Source organism: Nyctibius grandis, chromosome 4 (assembly GCF_013368605.1).
Source record: "Nyctibius grandis isolate bNycGra1 chromosome 4, bNycGra1.pri, whole genome shotgun sequence".
Lineage (NCBI taxonomy): Eukaryota > Metazoa > Chordata > Aves > Nyctibiiformes > Nyctibiidae > Nyctibius > Nyctibius grandis.
Genome location: NC_090661.1, coordinates 71,205,383 through 71,222,753, shown reverse-complemented (window position 1 = coordinate 71,222,753; position 17,371 = coordinate 71,205,383). Strand labels below are relative to the sequence as shown.

The window sequence follows — 17,371 nt, the reverse complement described above, 5'->3', positions numbered from 1 at the left end:
ACATCTTTTCTTTTCCCAGGTAAAATGTGAGGCTAAGTCAGCTTTGCCCAAACCCAAGAGTAACAACAGCAACTGTAAAAAAGGCTCAAGTGAGGATAAATCAAAGATTGCCGTAGGTGAAGAATGCAGAGCTGATGAGCAGGCTTTCCTTGTGGCTCTTTATAAATATATGAAAGAAAGGAAAACACCAATTGAACGAATACCCTATTTAGGTTTTAAGCAGAGTAAGTATCCTTTTTCTCACTTTCTTCTTGACGTTTTAGAGTGGTTTGGCTTCTCTGGAGAAAGCGTTTGCACATGAAGCCTATTTTAAAGCCTTATGGATGGGGGGACCATGTTTATATCTACACATTTTCCAGTCCAGGCATTTCACTGTATTATGCTAGATTTGCATCTCTTCCTTCTGGGGTAGTTGCTGCCAGATATTTATAGGTTTAAATCCGCTGATTATGACTAGAAATAGGCATGTTGAAAACTCTCTAGTTTTCTGTTTTGTAAATCTGCAGCGTCTGTAATGCCTTTCTTCTGAGTTAATAATATGACGTATCTTTATTGTGCCCAGATGTTCTTTATGAAAGGACAAATATTAAAGGAAGACATTTAAAGGTGGTCAAGAAAGGCACAAAAGGGATCATATTTTTAAGCCCCAAAATGTGTTTATAGTTAATAAATTACTGACTTCAGAGAATATAAAGCCAGCCTGTATCTGTTTAATACAGAACGCAATGTTTAGAATTGCTTTGGCATGTACAGTTTGTAGTGCCACAGTCTGTAAAGCAATTGTAGGTGGAGAAGATACAGTTGTAACTAAATTTTACATAAATATTGCCATACAGTGTAGATCTTTCAGTTTCCAACAGAAGTTGTAAATGGGGGTATTTTTCTTCCTTATCTATAGATTGAATGATACTTTATTTCCTTAAAGGGAGAACTCTGTGGATTGAAATATTATTTACTCTAATTTATCTCCCAGATTAAAACCATGTGTTATTTTGATGAAGAATGTCAAACCTGTATGTTTTACATAACAATTTACATACCTAATAGCAATTGGCACTGATTGCAACAGGCCTCCAGCAGCCATTATAAACTTATATAACTCCGAATGATTACAGTGTTTGTCTGAAAACTGGCTGCTTGAAATGGAAGTAAAATTAATGTACTATGAACAGCTTCGTTGCATTATGCATTGATTCAGATTAAATCAAGGCCTAAGCAAAGCTCTTGATGGCTTTGAAACAGTACAAGGTGCAGTGAGGCTTTCAGAACGTTTTGTGTTAAGAGAGGATTCCCCCCCCCCCTTTTTATTCTGCACTCCCTCAAGCATGGGAACAGGGTGGGCTTGAAAGATAAGCTAAAGTATTATTTCTAAAATTCCCCACTGGGGTTAGGGCCCTCTGCTAACATTTAGCTGAAATACACTGAAAGTTGCCTGACATTCATTATAAATTAGGGGCCTGATCCAGTAAATACTTAAATACCAAGAGTAAGTATGCTGAGAAGAGCAGCAATGTTTGCAGGACGGGGTTCTGTATTTGTCCAGCCAGACTTGTGCAAACATTGCCAATATAAATAGGTTAGTGGGAAGAAGCAGTATGTACACTACAACAGAGCATCCCCCCGTGGAGGAAGAGATCCCGTCCTCCGTGGTCCACAGCATTATTGCTGAGTCTGGCCTGAAGTATTTGTAGTACGTCTATGGGGAATCACTGTTTGTTGGTGGGATAGTGCATACACCTTTTGTAGAGCTAAGACATCAATTTTTCTTCTAGCAATTAAAATAAAATAAAAATAAAAAAAAAATAAATAAAAACACAATAAAATAAAAGTGAGACATCAGCAGCAAGCAGTGGTCCCATGGGACAGTGGGCCAGGATGAAAAGCACGTGAGAGGAGAGGAGTTCTGCAGGAAGTAACAAGCATCTCCCAACACATCTTTTGAAGGAGTTGCCTCTGTTCCTCCCAGCCTACAGCTGTGGGCAAGGCACAACCACCCATACCGTAATTATTATGGTAATTCTCAGTTGTGCTCCACTGGGTTCACTCACACAGGACCCATTAGAATGCATCTTACTGTTTATTGATTATGAAGGCCATTATCTGAGCTGCTGTAACTATTGGATATTGTTGTTTAATCAATAGGTTTTCTCTGTAAGCCAGTGTGTGGCTCATGCTCGCTTGCTAATGAAATCAGTATTAAACAAATAATTAAAAGCAACATTTTTCCCAATGAGTAATTTTTATTATCAAAGTTATGGAAACATGCTAGAGTCATTACACCGTGCCTCTTATCAGCAAAGTCAAATGAGCTCATTACCTTTGTCTCAGTGTATTTTTCCAGTCCTGTTAAGGAATCTAAGTATGTTCTCGTATATGTAATTAAAAATATATATAGTATGGGCTAATATTTACTCATCAGATTACGTAAATACCTCTTTGCAAAACGTTTCACAGGAGCATTTTCAGGGGCTGTGAGCTTTTTTCTCTGTTTTTCTTTTTTAAAAACTGTTTAGTTTACATTTCTTTGACATATGTTGGTTAATGCAATGCTTATCTAAATACTTATTGTCCCTCTAACAGTTAACCTTTGGACTATGTTTCAAGCTGCTCAAAAACTGGGAGGATATGAAACAGTAAGTGTTTAAGTAACTTAAATGAAATAATTGCGCAATCTAACTTTTCCCTGTTAGAAAAAAAAATGTAAAAGCAAACAGTCATTTGCTGCATTTTAGGCTAACTGTACACATTGTGGGTTTATTGGACCGTTTTTGGAAATGGTCCCAATTAGTTCCAGGTTTGGCAAAATTGTAAACTTGTCGTAAAAACTACAAGTGGAAAACATATGTAACTCTTCCCTGTCAAGGAAATTAGTTGGGTCTGTAATTTTTTCCCATGTTGAGAAAGGGCTATTATTGTACAACAAGCCAAGATTGCATAAAAGAAATTTCACTTGGCAACATCCCTGACATCTGTTCATGTCTAATATGGGAAATGTATTAAAGGCTTTCAAAAGTAATCAGCATTGTCCATTAAGGAATAGTATGCTGCAGTATCTTCTTTTATTCCAAGTGTAAAAGATCTTTATTAGACAAGGGTCAGTACCACATAAACAGGAAGTTATCAAAGTAATTCAGAAAAGTCTCTGACACTTTTTTATCAGCTAACCATATCTGACAAGAGCAGTTTATTTTTAGCTCACGGGAAAATTTGATGGCCATGGATTTTACAGCATGTATTTTGAACCAATAAAATATTAGAGCAACAAACTTAGATTAAAATCTTGAAATGAGAAGAAAGAGCTGCATTAATATGGCACATCGAGATGACATCTGTAATAAAAACCAATTGACATAGGAGGATGTCGTCATTGGAAATATTTTCTTTGCACACAATGATCAGATTAAGTTGTTCAGTTCCTGCCGCAGTTGGATGAAAGAAATTATTTTTGCTTTGTTTACGAAGTAATCTGGGACATATCTGTGCTGTAGAGAAATTACAAGAAGAAATGCACTATCAAGAAACTGAAAGTTGTTTGAACCAAAATATAGAACTCACTGTTTTCCTTCCATACAGTAAAGTATATTGTTCTGTAAATCAGCAGCCTGGGTTGATTAGCGTGGGCGTGGCTGGGATTTTGTGAAACATGAGACCTAACATTCTCCTACAAAAATATATGCTTGATTTGGCTTTTATTGTTCCTATATCTTTCATTTATCAGCACATACCATGCTTGTGTACAGGGGTGTGTGTAGGTGTGTTCATGGGTATATATGAATGAATACCACAGATAGATCGTTACGGCAATTATGAGCCAACAGTAATTGTCGTGAGTTGTAAAGTACACTGAAAATGAGAGCTAAAATCTTGAACTTGATCCAGAGCACAAGGGAAGGCCAGGAGGGAGATTGAAAGGAGAGTGTCATGTTCAGGGTGCTCAGGGAGGCGGGCGATTTTCACAGCAACGTTTCAGATCTGCTTGAAGGGACTGAGGATAGAAGCAGGGATGCCAAAGTGGTGGCTTGCTGGAGAGAGCTGAGTTTTGGTGCCAGAATGAGAGGGAGAGGGATGGATTTAGAGATTCTAGAGAAGGTGAACCTCTGTGCATGGGGCAGAGCAGGAACAGGATGGTGAGTTTGTGAACACAAGGCCAGAGAGCCAGGTCTACCAACGGCAGCAGAAACATGAGATGATCAGAGGGGAAGGATCACATACGTGACAATGTCATTCAGAGTAGCATCAGTCCACCCATGACTCAAAGCCCCTGCCCTTTTCTCAGTGACAGATGTTCTCTGTTGTTTAGGGGCGTTTGTCACCTTTGATGAAAAAGTACCAGTGATGCTTATTCTTCATAGAGAACGAACTAAGCAATTGCTTGTTGGTAGTAAACGGCAAGGCAAGCATAGCTCACACCTTCTGACATACTGAGCAGCCCAGCTTTGGTGTGAGAGTGACTCTGGCTGAAGTGATGGGCCTCACCCTGGTTTTATGATGTGAATGACTTCTGTGCTCTCTCTGCAGAAGAGCTGAAGTTGGGAGGACTTTGTAATGCAATTGAAGTTGTACATGGAGCATGAGGTTTCCAGACCTTATTCTCTTCTGTTAACAGTCTCATCCTCAATATGGATCTGCCTTTGCTTTACATACCCTGAATGTTAAACCAATGACTGTTGCAATACTTTGACCTGTGCACACCCTGGTTTTTATTATTTTATGGCCAGCTGATATTCATTGAGTTTGCCAAGCTGCATTTGTTTGTATATATTTTATCATGGCAAGCATTGCTGAGAGGCTTTTGTGTTTGATTCATGTTTCATTTTTCAGCATGGCCGGGGATGATTGGGATGACATGGACCTCAGCATCAATTCCAGAATCTTAGGCAGGTCTGCTTAGGTGTAGAAATTTTGAGTGAGTGCTGTAATTCAGTAATGACCAGAGTCCACCACTCACATGCACAGCACCAGTATCTATTGATGATGAGAAGCCATGTGCAGAGCAAAGGCCTTCTCAAACTGACCCTGATTAATACCCATTTATCTATATGGACCCTTCCATCTGACTTGAACGAGTCATTTGTCCATTATAAGGGCTTCATCATCTTTGACTTGTTTTAAAATTTCACAAGTTTCTGGTTTGTGCACAGAGATAGAAGTGGGTCTTTTCTCTTGGAAGTATTGTAAAGAAAAGAATATTTAAAAGTAGATATTTGGCTTCAGCATGTGACAGCCATTTTATGAACAGGAAATAAAAGATTGGTTAAAATCACACATGGGAACTTAGAGTGGTCAGGTGACTAGTTTTTGCTGGTAAGTGTAGGAACCTTCCCAGTTAAAGCACTTGCAAACTTTACATCCTTGTGTTTGGCAGAACAATGATAGCCCATTTTCAGTTTCATGCCCTGCGCTGCCCACCTTGTCCATGTATAGATGCTTCGATGGGGATTTAAAAACATCTATGAGAAACGAGCAGAGTTTATGTACAGTGTTTTCCAGCTTCTACACAGGTTCACAGAACAGTGCAAGACCTCTGAGTCCAGTCCTGTTGGTTAACGATCTAAAAGTGAATGAAAACAGCCAGGGATTGGATTTGAGATGCAGAGAACAACTTTCTTAGCAATCAGTCTGACTTTCCTTTATTGTTATGTATCAAGGGCTAGAATGGATCCAGTGAGGCTTGACAGAGAGTATTACTTGTGCATATGGCATATACATACAGGATATCTAGTAGTGTCAAGTCATGATTGTGTGTCATATGTCATATCTAAGGGCGCTCCAGTTAGAGTACTTGTGAGGGTCATTTCTCATCTGCCCGTTACCTGTTTGATTACTAATTCTTAGTTAGTTGTCATATATAACAGTGTAATATCACACGCCCATGAACTTCTTGTTGGACATAATACAGGCTTAATAAAAATAGCAGCTTGTACAAATTGGTTTAAGTCCTTAACAGATGAAGCTGTCTCTTTGGAATTGGTGGGATCATGTTTCTCTTAAACAAAGATACATGAAATGAGCATCTTTGTTACTAATAATAGGAGATCCATAGCAGACATTCACAGTGTGAATGATTTAAAATGTCCCCAAATCCCTGGATGAAATACAAAACCATGTCACGTTCTAGGGGGCTCAGCTGCAGTGTCATTTAACAACCGTTGCCTGGAATTTTCTCAGTCACCCTAAGTCGAGTGAGTAAAAAGTGCAGACGTTCAGAGGTGGGAAACTTCCAGGAGTTATCTAAAGAGTTGTCCTTGGCAAGTCATGGTGGCATTTTTCCTTTTGAGCCAACACAAAAGGAGTGCCTTGGCATGTTTGCAGAAGGCTGTGGTGCTGGAGGAACACTATCTGGAGATGTCTTAGAAAGATAAAGGTAAAAAGAAAATTAGGTGGAGCGTAACCTTCGGTGTGTAGCAGCTTAAATTTTGCCGAAGGTCGGTAAGATCCCATTTAGCTGCTGACTCCTGAAAGCGACAGTAAAGTGCTTTAGTTTTTAAAAATCAGTGATTGACTTGTACAGAAGTCCTGTGTCTGGGCAGGCCCGAAGAAACTGATATATCGGTGGAATACAAAGCTACCTGAGCTAATACTCAGAGCTCTGCTTTGAAGTGTTGTGAACATCACATACCATGACCAGAAAATCCCCTATTAGATTTACAGCAGGAAATAAGCAAGTAGCCTTTTCATGAGGAAGGGAGCTGGGATTGCCGCGCAGAAGATCTTAAGATTTCTCAAAGCAGAAGACACCATTAAAAGCATGTGTATAAACAGTCCTCTACTTTAATAGATAAGATCATTGGTTTTATTTGGTTGCTCTTGAGTACCAGTCACTGCCTAATGCTGTGCTTATAGGAACCAGATCAGATCTGCTCGCAGGTCCCTGGGCAGACCAGTCTCTTGCTTAACTCCAAATTCTGCTGATTGGGAAAGATGTCACGGAAGTTCCTGGATTCCAGTGGGCCCAGCTCCAGGATTGTGAAGCTGTAGGTTGGAGCAAATTGTGGGAGGAGTCTGCAAACCAGAAGACTACTTTAAAACTAAAAGCTAGTATTGGAATGGGAAGCTGCCAGAGATGAGACTGGCCTGTGCAATTGCCTTGATTAACGGGTGAGCCTGAAGAATCCTGCACTCTTAGAAATGTGGCAGGCACTATGAGGGATGTATATACTCATAGGAGTAGGGAAAAACAAACTGGAGAACTAAAGCAGCAAAGGTTCTTTGTCCTCTGTATGTTTTCTACTGGAGCGAGTCAACTTAGGTCAGGAAACTGAAGCTGAATTAATCAGAAGTGTGACGTGAAAGTGCTCAGGACATCAGTTAAAGCTTTTGCAGGGTCTTAGTTGTTCTACGCCACTATAGCTCCATGTCCTAAAAAAACCCAACACTTTGCTCCTGAATGCTTATCAGAAGTTCCCTGCCCAGGCAGCTAAAATACTTTACCCTTTTCGTACCTTTTGTTATTTGCCTTTCTGTTCCTCATGTGCCCTGATCATGGACGTGTTACTAACCAGGAGCACATATGAGCCCTTTCAGAGTTAAAACCGGTGCGTAAAAGCAGCCAAGGCAGGCATTTTGGTAGGAACAGCAACCGTGAGCAAAGCATTGCCAAGCACTGCCATTTCCTGGCTCCTCAGGAAGTTCATACTCACTGAGGTGGCTGGGAGGGACTTGTATGAGAGAAGAAAGCAGTCCTTGATTTGGATGTGGCCAGCATGAGCATCCAGCTTGAGCAGTGCTGCCCTTGCATGAGAACTGTGAAGCTTCCATAGTGCAGCATTTTGTTCAGATTGTTTAATGATGTAATTTATCAGTTACTTTAGTCCTTTGAAGTTTATTAAGCATAAAAACTAAACTTTCCAGAGCAGGGGAAAAGTCAGCCCCAGGCTTTGTTAGAATAACAGTCGTTTCAGGGAACGTCAAATTTAAACTTAGCTCTGTACATGGGAGGGCACAGCTCTGCTAATTGCCAAGGAGTTCTGGTCCATTGCAGAGGCAGAATTGGATAAAGCTGGGCAAATGTTTGTGTAAATACTATTATTCTATGCAGCCTAGAGGAGAGAGACACCAAAACTGATGCAGTGATTTCAAAGGGATTCCCTTTTCCTCTTAAAGATGGTTGTGTTTACTTGATGTTCCAACCTGAGTATCAACTCTTGAGTCAAATCATAGTTAATGAGACTTGGGCTCTAAGGTTAGCATTTTCCTTTTGAAAATGGAGACCATGCTTCTTAGTCACATTGGGATGTTTAAAAAGGGGACTTGCAGTAGTCCTCTTGCTGACTAATCCTTTGCTTTCGTTTATAGCTTCTGCACAGCATCACTGTACTTAGCCAAAGCATCAGGTCCTGGCCCACAGCCTTGCAAGCCAGCCAGGCTGTGCTTGCCAGAGGGCCAGAGCACAGACCCCAGATTGGCTTCGTGCATCTTTGTTCGTGTAGTCTGTGAGTCTGCCAGAGACTTGATTTAGTATAAAGCCACTTGCAGCAGTCCTCGGGGGTTCTGTGATTTTTGGGAGCTACCAGAAGGCAAGGGCTGTCTGGCCATGCCTCTGTCCTTTGCCTGTCCCAAGGACCAGTGGAATAGGTGTGGGAGGCAGGACCAGAGGAGGCTTCCCATCCAGGCTTTCCTCCAAGCAGGGTGCTTGGTCCAACTCTTTTTTGACCTTTCAGGTTACAGAAGGAGCATCCGTTCTTATTCTCAGGAGGTGATGTTCTTTATGGCTCATGAAGGCTCCAGTTCTTCAAGCCCCCTTTAGTAATAATAATAGGTAGAAGTGTGGGTAGCCTGGGGGAGAGAGAGCATAAGAATTCAAACAAAACAGACTTAAAATGAACCTTATCCTCAGATGAGTGTTTGATTTGTATTTAAATAATCAGGTTGTGCAGAATTTATCCTTGAATTGCAGTCTCTCTCGTGCGCCTGTGGTCTTTGGGTTGGTTACAGAAGGCAGAAAATAAAACGAGTGAATGCAGTCAGTCCATTTTGCTCTAAATAAGTTTTAAGATAAAATACTTTTTTTTTTCCCCCAAGTATCTATAGGTGCAAACTATGTACAGGTACTAATAGTGAGTTGGAGGTGCTGATGTTTTCTAAGGAAAACTGTACAAACAATAAACTTGAAGAAATTGTAACATTATCAAATGATAAGTCACCAGCCATGCCTTTGGCTTCAGAGAGTAATTTCTGCAAAGGAAGGATTTTCCTTTCATATTGAGCGAAAGAGAAACACCTCTTACCCTGTAATATTTAATGACGGTAGCTATCTCCTCTTGTTTAGATTAAAATTACAGGCCTCAGATTGCGAGTTGTAATATTTGTTTTCTCCTGATTGCTGCCTTTAGCTCCTCAGTAAATGCCATTGACTGCTCTGTGGGTAACTCTGAAGAAGCCTCCGGGGCTGAATATATTAAAATCCACAGCATTCCATAGAAAATGACAAACTTCTCCCCAAATTGCCCCCACAATTTTCCACTGGCCTTCTTTATGAGCTGCAGGCAAAGAAGGGTGATCTGTTGTGCTTGTACTATTCCTGTTTTTCTTCCTGCTTTAAATACAGCGGAATATATAAAATAATGAAGTGGTATTCAGAAACAATTCTTTTGCCAGGTCTTCCATCTGTTATTCTGTATAATCCTAATTTCTGTACAAAAAAACAGAACCATGGTATGCAACTCAATATGTTACAAGATGTTTATTTTCATCAGCGTGGTCCAATAAAGTACATAGCTCAAATATTAACATTGGAGTATGTTAAGATTTCATTACTATTTGATCTATATATTTTACTGACATAAATGGATAAAAATAAACAGCTTGTAACATATAGAGTTACGGAGTATGCTTTTGTGAATTTACAGAATTCTGTGGTGGATTTGGGTTTTGCAGCAGATTTATTTTCTCTAATTCAGTTAAAATAACTATGTAATCATTATTTGTGCTGAGTGTGGTTCAAGCTTCATTTTCATAATTCACCGTGGGATTTGTCTGCATAACTTCTGATGGTTAACGACCCTATATTGATTGAGATTGTCTTTTGTGAGGCCGTATTGCTTGTGACTTGGTAATGAATCAGTCAGATCACTCCATTTTAGAGAGAAAGAAAATAGACATAGTGTTAACTTAGGAAAAAAAAAAAGACACCTAAAGCTCTGTGCACTCTATATATTCTGTAGGGGCTTTTATAGTGCTTGTACTACATGCTGTTCTGAAAGTGTCACACATGCATTTGTTGTTGTGAGCTCAAACGCTGTAGAATCTGTAAAGATGCGAGATTAAATTTTCCATTGCCGTTTTTACAGATAACAGCCCGTCGACAATGGAAACATATTTATGATGAATTAGGTGGTAACCCTGGAAGCACAAGTGCTGCTACATGTACTCGCAGACATTATGAAAGGTAAGATAACAAATCTGAAATGCTTGTTTAATAATGAAAAAATTAATTTGGAGAGCCTTCAAAGCATTTTACAAAGAATTAGGCAGCGAGAGAGAGAGAGGCTTCTTAAACATATAGTAGATATTCCCCCAACAGTGTAGTCAGATAATCTATCATAATTTAAACCAGAGTGTATGTCTCCAGTGACTAAATAAATAAAACAAGCATCTGATTTTTTTTTGGTACATACCTTAATTTTTACAACAGCTTTCCAGTTAAAGAAGCTGAAAAATTGAGCAAAGCATACTCAAGGAAAAATAAGAAATGACAGCTAATTGATGCAAACACTTGTCTTCTGTCGTTTTTCAGGAATACCAATTAGGCAAATTGTGGTTGTGATCAAAATAATGGGGTGGCCCACAATGCCGGGTGCTGTTAATGTTGTAGGTCATGCAGAGCGTTGCATTCCTCTTCTTCATTGCATTCCTTCCCTCCTCCCTGCCTGCGAGCTGCTGCCAAACACTCTTTCTCTGCAGCCATTGTTGCTGGTCAGAACTGTTGATTTCTTATTCTTCCCATGTAGATAACTTCCAGGGCTTGTGAAGCCAGCACGCATTGAATAAAATACTGGAGCTGAAATGTTGCTTTAGTTTGGTATGATTTTTAGAAACAACCCTCTTTTTTTCTTTTCTTTTTCCTTTTTTCCTTTTTTTTTCCTTAGACATGCAAATGTTAATAAAAGCTCTGCAATTTCAGGCTCAGATAAGGGAAGTCCAGTCTCTTGTTCCTGGGCATAAACAAGTTACTTTGCTGGAGTCAGGAAGAGATTGTACTTGCCTGTGCGCAAGGCAGCACAGCAGAGCTGTGCTCAGTGGGCAGTTTTTCACCTTCTTTTAGTGCCTTACGTGTTGGCCACTCCAAGGAAGACGCTGCCCTCCTCATGGAGGGCAAGGTTGATCACCCTCATTTACAGGAGACGTCGTCAACATAAGGACTTGGGTGCACAAAGAAGTTGCATGTAATGCCTCTATAGAAGTTAGAGTTAGCAGCTTTGTGGAGATCGAGCCAAACAGCAGAGCAAATTGAGTGAGTTGCTGTGTGCATCAGATGGGGCTTTTCCCTGCCTTTGCGTTGTGTTGTGTTTGCGTTATAGGTTGTTTTAATTGACTCATCAGATTGTGGGTATTCAGCTCTTTCCCTCCATCATTGCAGTCCCGAGACTCTTAGGGCTTCTTCTTGCACCCAAACCAGCTGATGGGTTTCAAACTGGCAGTCTGGATCTTCCTTCACCAGATGTGCTTTGTAGGATGCTGTTTATTTGACAGCGGAAACCCAGGAACGCATGAGAGTTAGGTCTCTGCGGGTTTAGGTCGCGCAGGGAGCAAGCATTGCTGGGCTCTGTGTTGAAATGCTAGAGTCACCGAGAGAGCGTGTCTCTCGTAGTTGTGGAAAAATAAATGAGCCGTTCACAAATACTCCATGAACCACTGTCTCTCTCTTCTGCTTTCATGCTAGTGGTTTATTTTTTTACATGCAAAACCCTTGAACTGCACTTCTCTTCGATGCATAGAGACTCGTTCATGTTACTTACTGAGCAGTTACTCAGGGGTAAGCTACGAAGTGCCACAAAGCCCATTGTGCTCACTAGAAAACCTGAGCAGACTCATGATGCCTTCAAGATTGAAAAGCCTTTCCAGGCCACCCAAAAGCAGTTCTGCCTGCCTTCAGCCAGTCTGAGTAAAGAGTCTTTTAGTTTATGGTTAGATTGGTCTTAGCACACTGAAGAGCTCAAATCTGAGTTCTTGGATGCCAGTCTATTGTGTAGTTCTGGGTTAGGTCTGATATGAGGCAGCACCTATTTTCCAGGTCTCTAGCAGGCTGTCAAAAGATGGCATTTGGAGAAAAAGCATCATAGGATTTTTAGGTTAACCCTGAGCTTACCTAAAATATGCTTTACCAAATCTGGTCTGAAAAACCAAAACACATATACAAAAAACCTCAATGACTGGTCTAATCTCTAGATTTCTAGTGTTAGACACTTTTTTTTTCCACCACAGGAAAGCTGCATTAAGCCTCAACCTTGGAAAAAAGTAAATGAAGTTGTCATGGTTTGTTTCAGCTGGTAATTCTAACTACAGCACCTGTAAATGTAATGCTCATTTATACCCAAAGTGCTCAGATGACATTTAATCTAAAACTAGAACTGCAGTGCAGGAATACACATTCATGATTCAGGACACACATACATTTTCTAACTTGAAGGTGAGCTGTAAAGCTAAACTGGAAATTGAATTAAGCTGGGAAGTAAATGCTGAATAAACCTCATGATTGTTCTGTTCTGAGTCCCACTGGCCTTTCCTTGCTTACTGGAGGCGGAACAGGCAGTTCCCTGGCTTCACTGATCCTGCTGCTGTTTGACTTAGCCTTGCCGTTCATCTCTACAACTAGATCTCAAGGGCGTCCGTGTTGTGTTAACTAGCTTTCTTCCAAGATGACAGAGAAGCTACTAGCTGTTTGCACCGACTTTAACGTATCAAGGCTGCTTAGGTGGCAGCAACCTTTCAGTGACATCCTTAGGATGCTGAGGAGTGGAATGGCATGTATGTCCCATTCAGGTACTGCATCCCACCTTCCTGCGCTATCCAAGTTCCCCTGTGCAAGGTGGAGTTTCACACGCAACTTCAGAGGGAAAAAAGAAAAAGAAAAAACACACCCAGAAAAAAAAAAACAACAAACCCACAACCAAGAAATGGAGAGGGCAGAATTGCCTCTCTCTCTAGCAAATCCCATGAAGAAATGTTGCTTTTCTCAAAAGATGCTTATAACCTCTAAAAAGCCATCACGTTGCTGCAGACCTATGGTGCCAAGGATGGCAAAAGCTGAAACAAAGCCAGATTTAAAGGCTGTGGGGAATGCTTTGCTCCCCTCTCCGCAGCCCTCTGTTTGGAGCAGGAGTTGTGGTGGTTGCTGCTGCTGTGCTATAGGTAGGCAGAGTGCTTCGGTCGGTGCAGTGTTTGCTTTGTTTCCCTGGTAAAAGGGAAAGAAAGATTTCGTGTGCATTATCAACTGATTCATTTGTCATGTAGTACGGTTTGTATTTCCAGTAACTGGTTTCATTTTAAAACAAGGTGAGGCTGCCAGTGTTTCAGTAAGTGTTATTTGTATATTAGTTAGACAACTTTTGTTTTATTAATGAGTATAATAATGAAAGTGCAGGTTGCTGAGTGGAAGCAATGGGTGTTTTTATTTAAAGCATAGCAGGCATCGTATAATGCCAATGAATGTGTTATTGTCACTGTAGGCACGGCTGGTCTGAACCTGCCTCTGATTGGGTTATTCCAAATAGGCCCGAGCACTTCATAAAAATGTCTTTGTCAGCCTAGTTTTCCTTCCAAACCTATTCATCTCTGTCAGTTTTTAATATTAGTACCAGGCTCTTGGCTATAGTCCATTAGTACTGTACTTAATTGCTCATGTTACAGATGATTACCAATATAAAAAGCATTAATGTTTTCCCATCGCGGGGCTGTTGCTCTGTGCACAACTCGGACCGTACAGAGCTTATGAGTTGTTGTTGTTTTGGTCATTACTTTCTTCGTTTGTGCTCCTGTAATGCTCTTCCCTTGCATGATCACAGAAAGCTAGAGGCGCGTGTGGTTGGTGTTAGCTGATTCAGCCTGAACCTTTCCTGTGAAACTCTTACAGCCCTTGTCAGTACCCTACATCTCTCTCTCTTATCAAGAAACCCTTAGAAACGGCCACTTTTCTGCGAAGCACTCTTCTCCATGCTGCCTTCCCCTAATAATGCAGATGTGGTTTTCACATGCAGGGTTTGAGGTTTCTTTCGCTTTTACACAAAACACATGATCGGCAGCTTTAATTTTCCGGCGTGAATGATAGGCTGTGTTTCTGCAGTGCCGATGACGTTGTTGTTAGGGATTTTTCATAAATATTACACCACCACCACCAGCCCCCGCCAAAAAAAAAGCCAAACCAAAAAACCCAACCTACTATTTTGCAAGGTATATAAAGTTCCCAATAATATGCATTGAACAAAACAAAAATATGAGCAGTTGCTTGTTGGGGCCTTTTTCTGCCCCCGAGTCTGCCTGCGATTGATCTCAGTTTCCTACAAAGTGAGCCTTGCCCCGCGAACTGCACACAAAGACGTGTGGGCCGGGGAGTTGTGGTGTGCAGTGGCATGCCGTACCGCTCCTCAGCTGCTTTGGTGGGCAGACATGGCAGTGTTCAAAGGTGTTGTGGCAGGTAGCTGGATGGTCCCATACAGCAGTAGCCCTCCTGGCCTCTTCGGGTACTGCAGGGACGCTGATTCCCTTGGGGTCTCCAGCAGGGATGGACCCAGCGGATCCCACGGGCCATGCCCTACTCTTCAGCGGTGTGGCTCGTACCCTGACCCACATAAGTCACTAGCACCTTGAAAACCAGCCTGTTCCCGTCAAAGCCAGCTGGAGGGCGGTTTTTAGGCTTCATGCTCTCTGCAAATTCAGGAGCTGTATGGGAGAGCCACAACCACCTGGGAGTCAATGAGGAGCAGATACGTGAGGTGGGTCCCTGCAGCGGGGAGTGGTTCTTCACAATCCAGCAGAGTGGCTGTGCCCGCACTTTGGACACAGACCCATGGAGGGGTTTATTCTGGCTGTGACTGTGGCCCCTGGGCACCTGCAGAGCACCCCGCACATCTGTCCCTTACCGGGGGACTATACCCCAGGAGATACAGTGTCTTGTACAGTTCAGAGCTCGTTCAGCCATTTTTCTGTCTAAATCACTGACATAAATATTATATATTATCAGAAACACAAGGTGGGTCAAAATAAGTCCCTTACATGGTTTCCCTTTAACAGCCGTAAAGTCTCTCTACCCTAAGGATATTGTGCAGTAACTCAATATGCAAGAGAGCCCCGCGTTCCGTGCAAATGCCCTTTAGTTCTGTTAAAGCGTTTGGATAACTTTGGTAACGTGTGAGCATTTCAGTGGAGTTTTGTAGGGAATAGCAGTCAGTCTTTTAGAGGGAACAAAAAATTGGAGGCTAGTATAGCATCTACATGAAAATGCTTATGGTTATCTTTTAATACACATTGTAATTAATAGAAGGTTTTGATTTACACTGTTAAGTGTGAAAACATCCTCAGGCAAAAATTAATCAAGTGTTATGTCATGCTGTAAACTACAGCTAGCTCTTTGTTTGACCCAAAAAAACTTGCCAAGCAGCAGGTTTTTTCTGGTCGTACTAACTTGGTTGTTTTATTTTTGTCTTCACCCCGCTTTCCTACCCCCTCCCACTTCAGCTAGTCCCAGACTCCCAGAAAACTTCACAAGTTGCAAATTGTCTCAATAGTTTTCCATCAAGCACAAATTTAAGCCTGAAGATAGATGAGGTGTCTCAGTCCTCTCTTTCTTTTCCTGGGTTTTGGTTTGTTTTTTTTTTCTTTTTGATAAATAACAAGAGGTTTCTACTTATGATTTTCTGCCCTCAGGGCTTTATCATTAAGATTAAATAACTGTACTCTCAAGCATACCACTGAACAAACATCTTTTCAATTATGTGAGTAACAGATGCTTTAACAAAGGAACTATTGAAAATTCAGAAAGCTTCCCCCCTCCTCAAAATTTAAAAAGTATCAGATGACAGAGGAATGTAATTGTTTACCATTAAAACAAATCCTTAGCTGTCCATTCAAAACATCTGAGAACGCACATTTTTTTCAAAATTTTTTCAGGACTGGGTTTACAGCCTCAGAGACTTACTGGCCAGCACTGGAGTCAGCGTGAGTCTTTGGGTGCAGGAATGCTGGACAGTCGGGCACTGCCTTCCAGTGCCTGGAAACAGATGATCTCTCTCCTTGCAGGGAATTGTTTTCCCAGCCACATCCTTCTTTCCACCTGGGAGTTTGTCCCAGCAGAATTTGAGGATGCCATGTCCTACCCAGTGCTCCTGGGAGGGTTGTCACCCAAGCAGAGGGAACTTCCCAGGTGTGCCCGCCATACACATGTGCGTCGATGCTTACAGGGTGCTGAGGCTGTGCAGGGTGCCCAGTGCTTTTGGGGTCCCGGCACTCCTCACAGCTGAGCTGGGTGCTCGTGGTTGGTCAACATCAGGCAAAGTGTGTCTCACATGGTAACCTCCATTTCTTGATATCCAGGAGTAGGGACAGACTCTACACAAGGGGACAAGCCCCTTTTCCTTGCTGGGAGCTGAACTGGCCCAGGAGGATGCTGCGTGACAGGAGATGTGCTACTCTTATTTGCAGGAGCAGTACTAGGGATGGAGAGTAAGATCTTTCTCTCAGATTCCCCAGTCCACTGGGAATCTCCACCTTGTACTTTACTGTAGGAGTTTGCTAACTTGGCAGGGGTTGCCCCTACTTTGTTCAACTTTGTGCAATGGAGATGTGGCTCAGAGCTCCCAGAGAGGATCGGCAGGATTTTGGAGTCTCTCCAGGAGATCTGCAACCCACAAGCAATTCAAAATGGCATCTGTAAGCTTGTCCTGAGCGTAGGGACCAAGGATTGCAAGGACTATATGGACCTACCGAGCAAAATGCATGTCTGCCTTTAGATGCAGAAATAGCGACTGTGGCCAAAACAGAGGTTTGCAGCGATTTTGGTAGAGCGACCTGGGGAAGCTGCTCTGTCCCCGTCACCCTTCCTTTGAATCTTTCCCGTGCAGTAAATCTGCACTGAAGGTAAAAGCCTGGGGTTGTTCATCTCCCCCTGCTGAGCCATAGGATCGAGAGTGCCTGAGCTTCCCTCGCCTGGCTGTGCAGCTAAATCAACAGCTGTGTTTGTAATGTCACTAATTTCCAGTTTGCTTAAAACAAAGTGTCTTTGAATTCTCTTACGGCAGCGCAGTTCCCACCTTTCAGCAGTGAGCCATTCTCATTACCCACCAGCACTCCCAGTGGGCTCTGAGGAAAGTTGTTGATGGAAGGATGAAAGAGCCATTTCTTTAAGGAAGGAAAGTTCTTTGGGAAGAAAATTGAACTC

General features: G+C 41.8%; 1 protein-coding gene across 1 annotated transcript in view; it reads left to right on the top strand.

Annotated features, from left to right (window-relative positions):
* Positions 1-17,371, top strand: part of ARID5B (AT-rich interaction domain 5B) — a 107,229-nt gene that overhangs the window by 77,344 nt on the left and 12,514 nt on the right. The window contains 3 exon segments of the mRNA XM_068398884.1: positions 20-224; positions 2,581-2,633; positions 10,290-10,387. Coding sequence (XP_068254985.1) covers positions 20-224; positions 2,581-2,633; positions 10,290-10,387 — 356 coding nt within the window.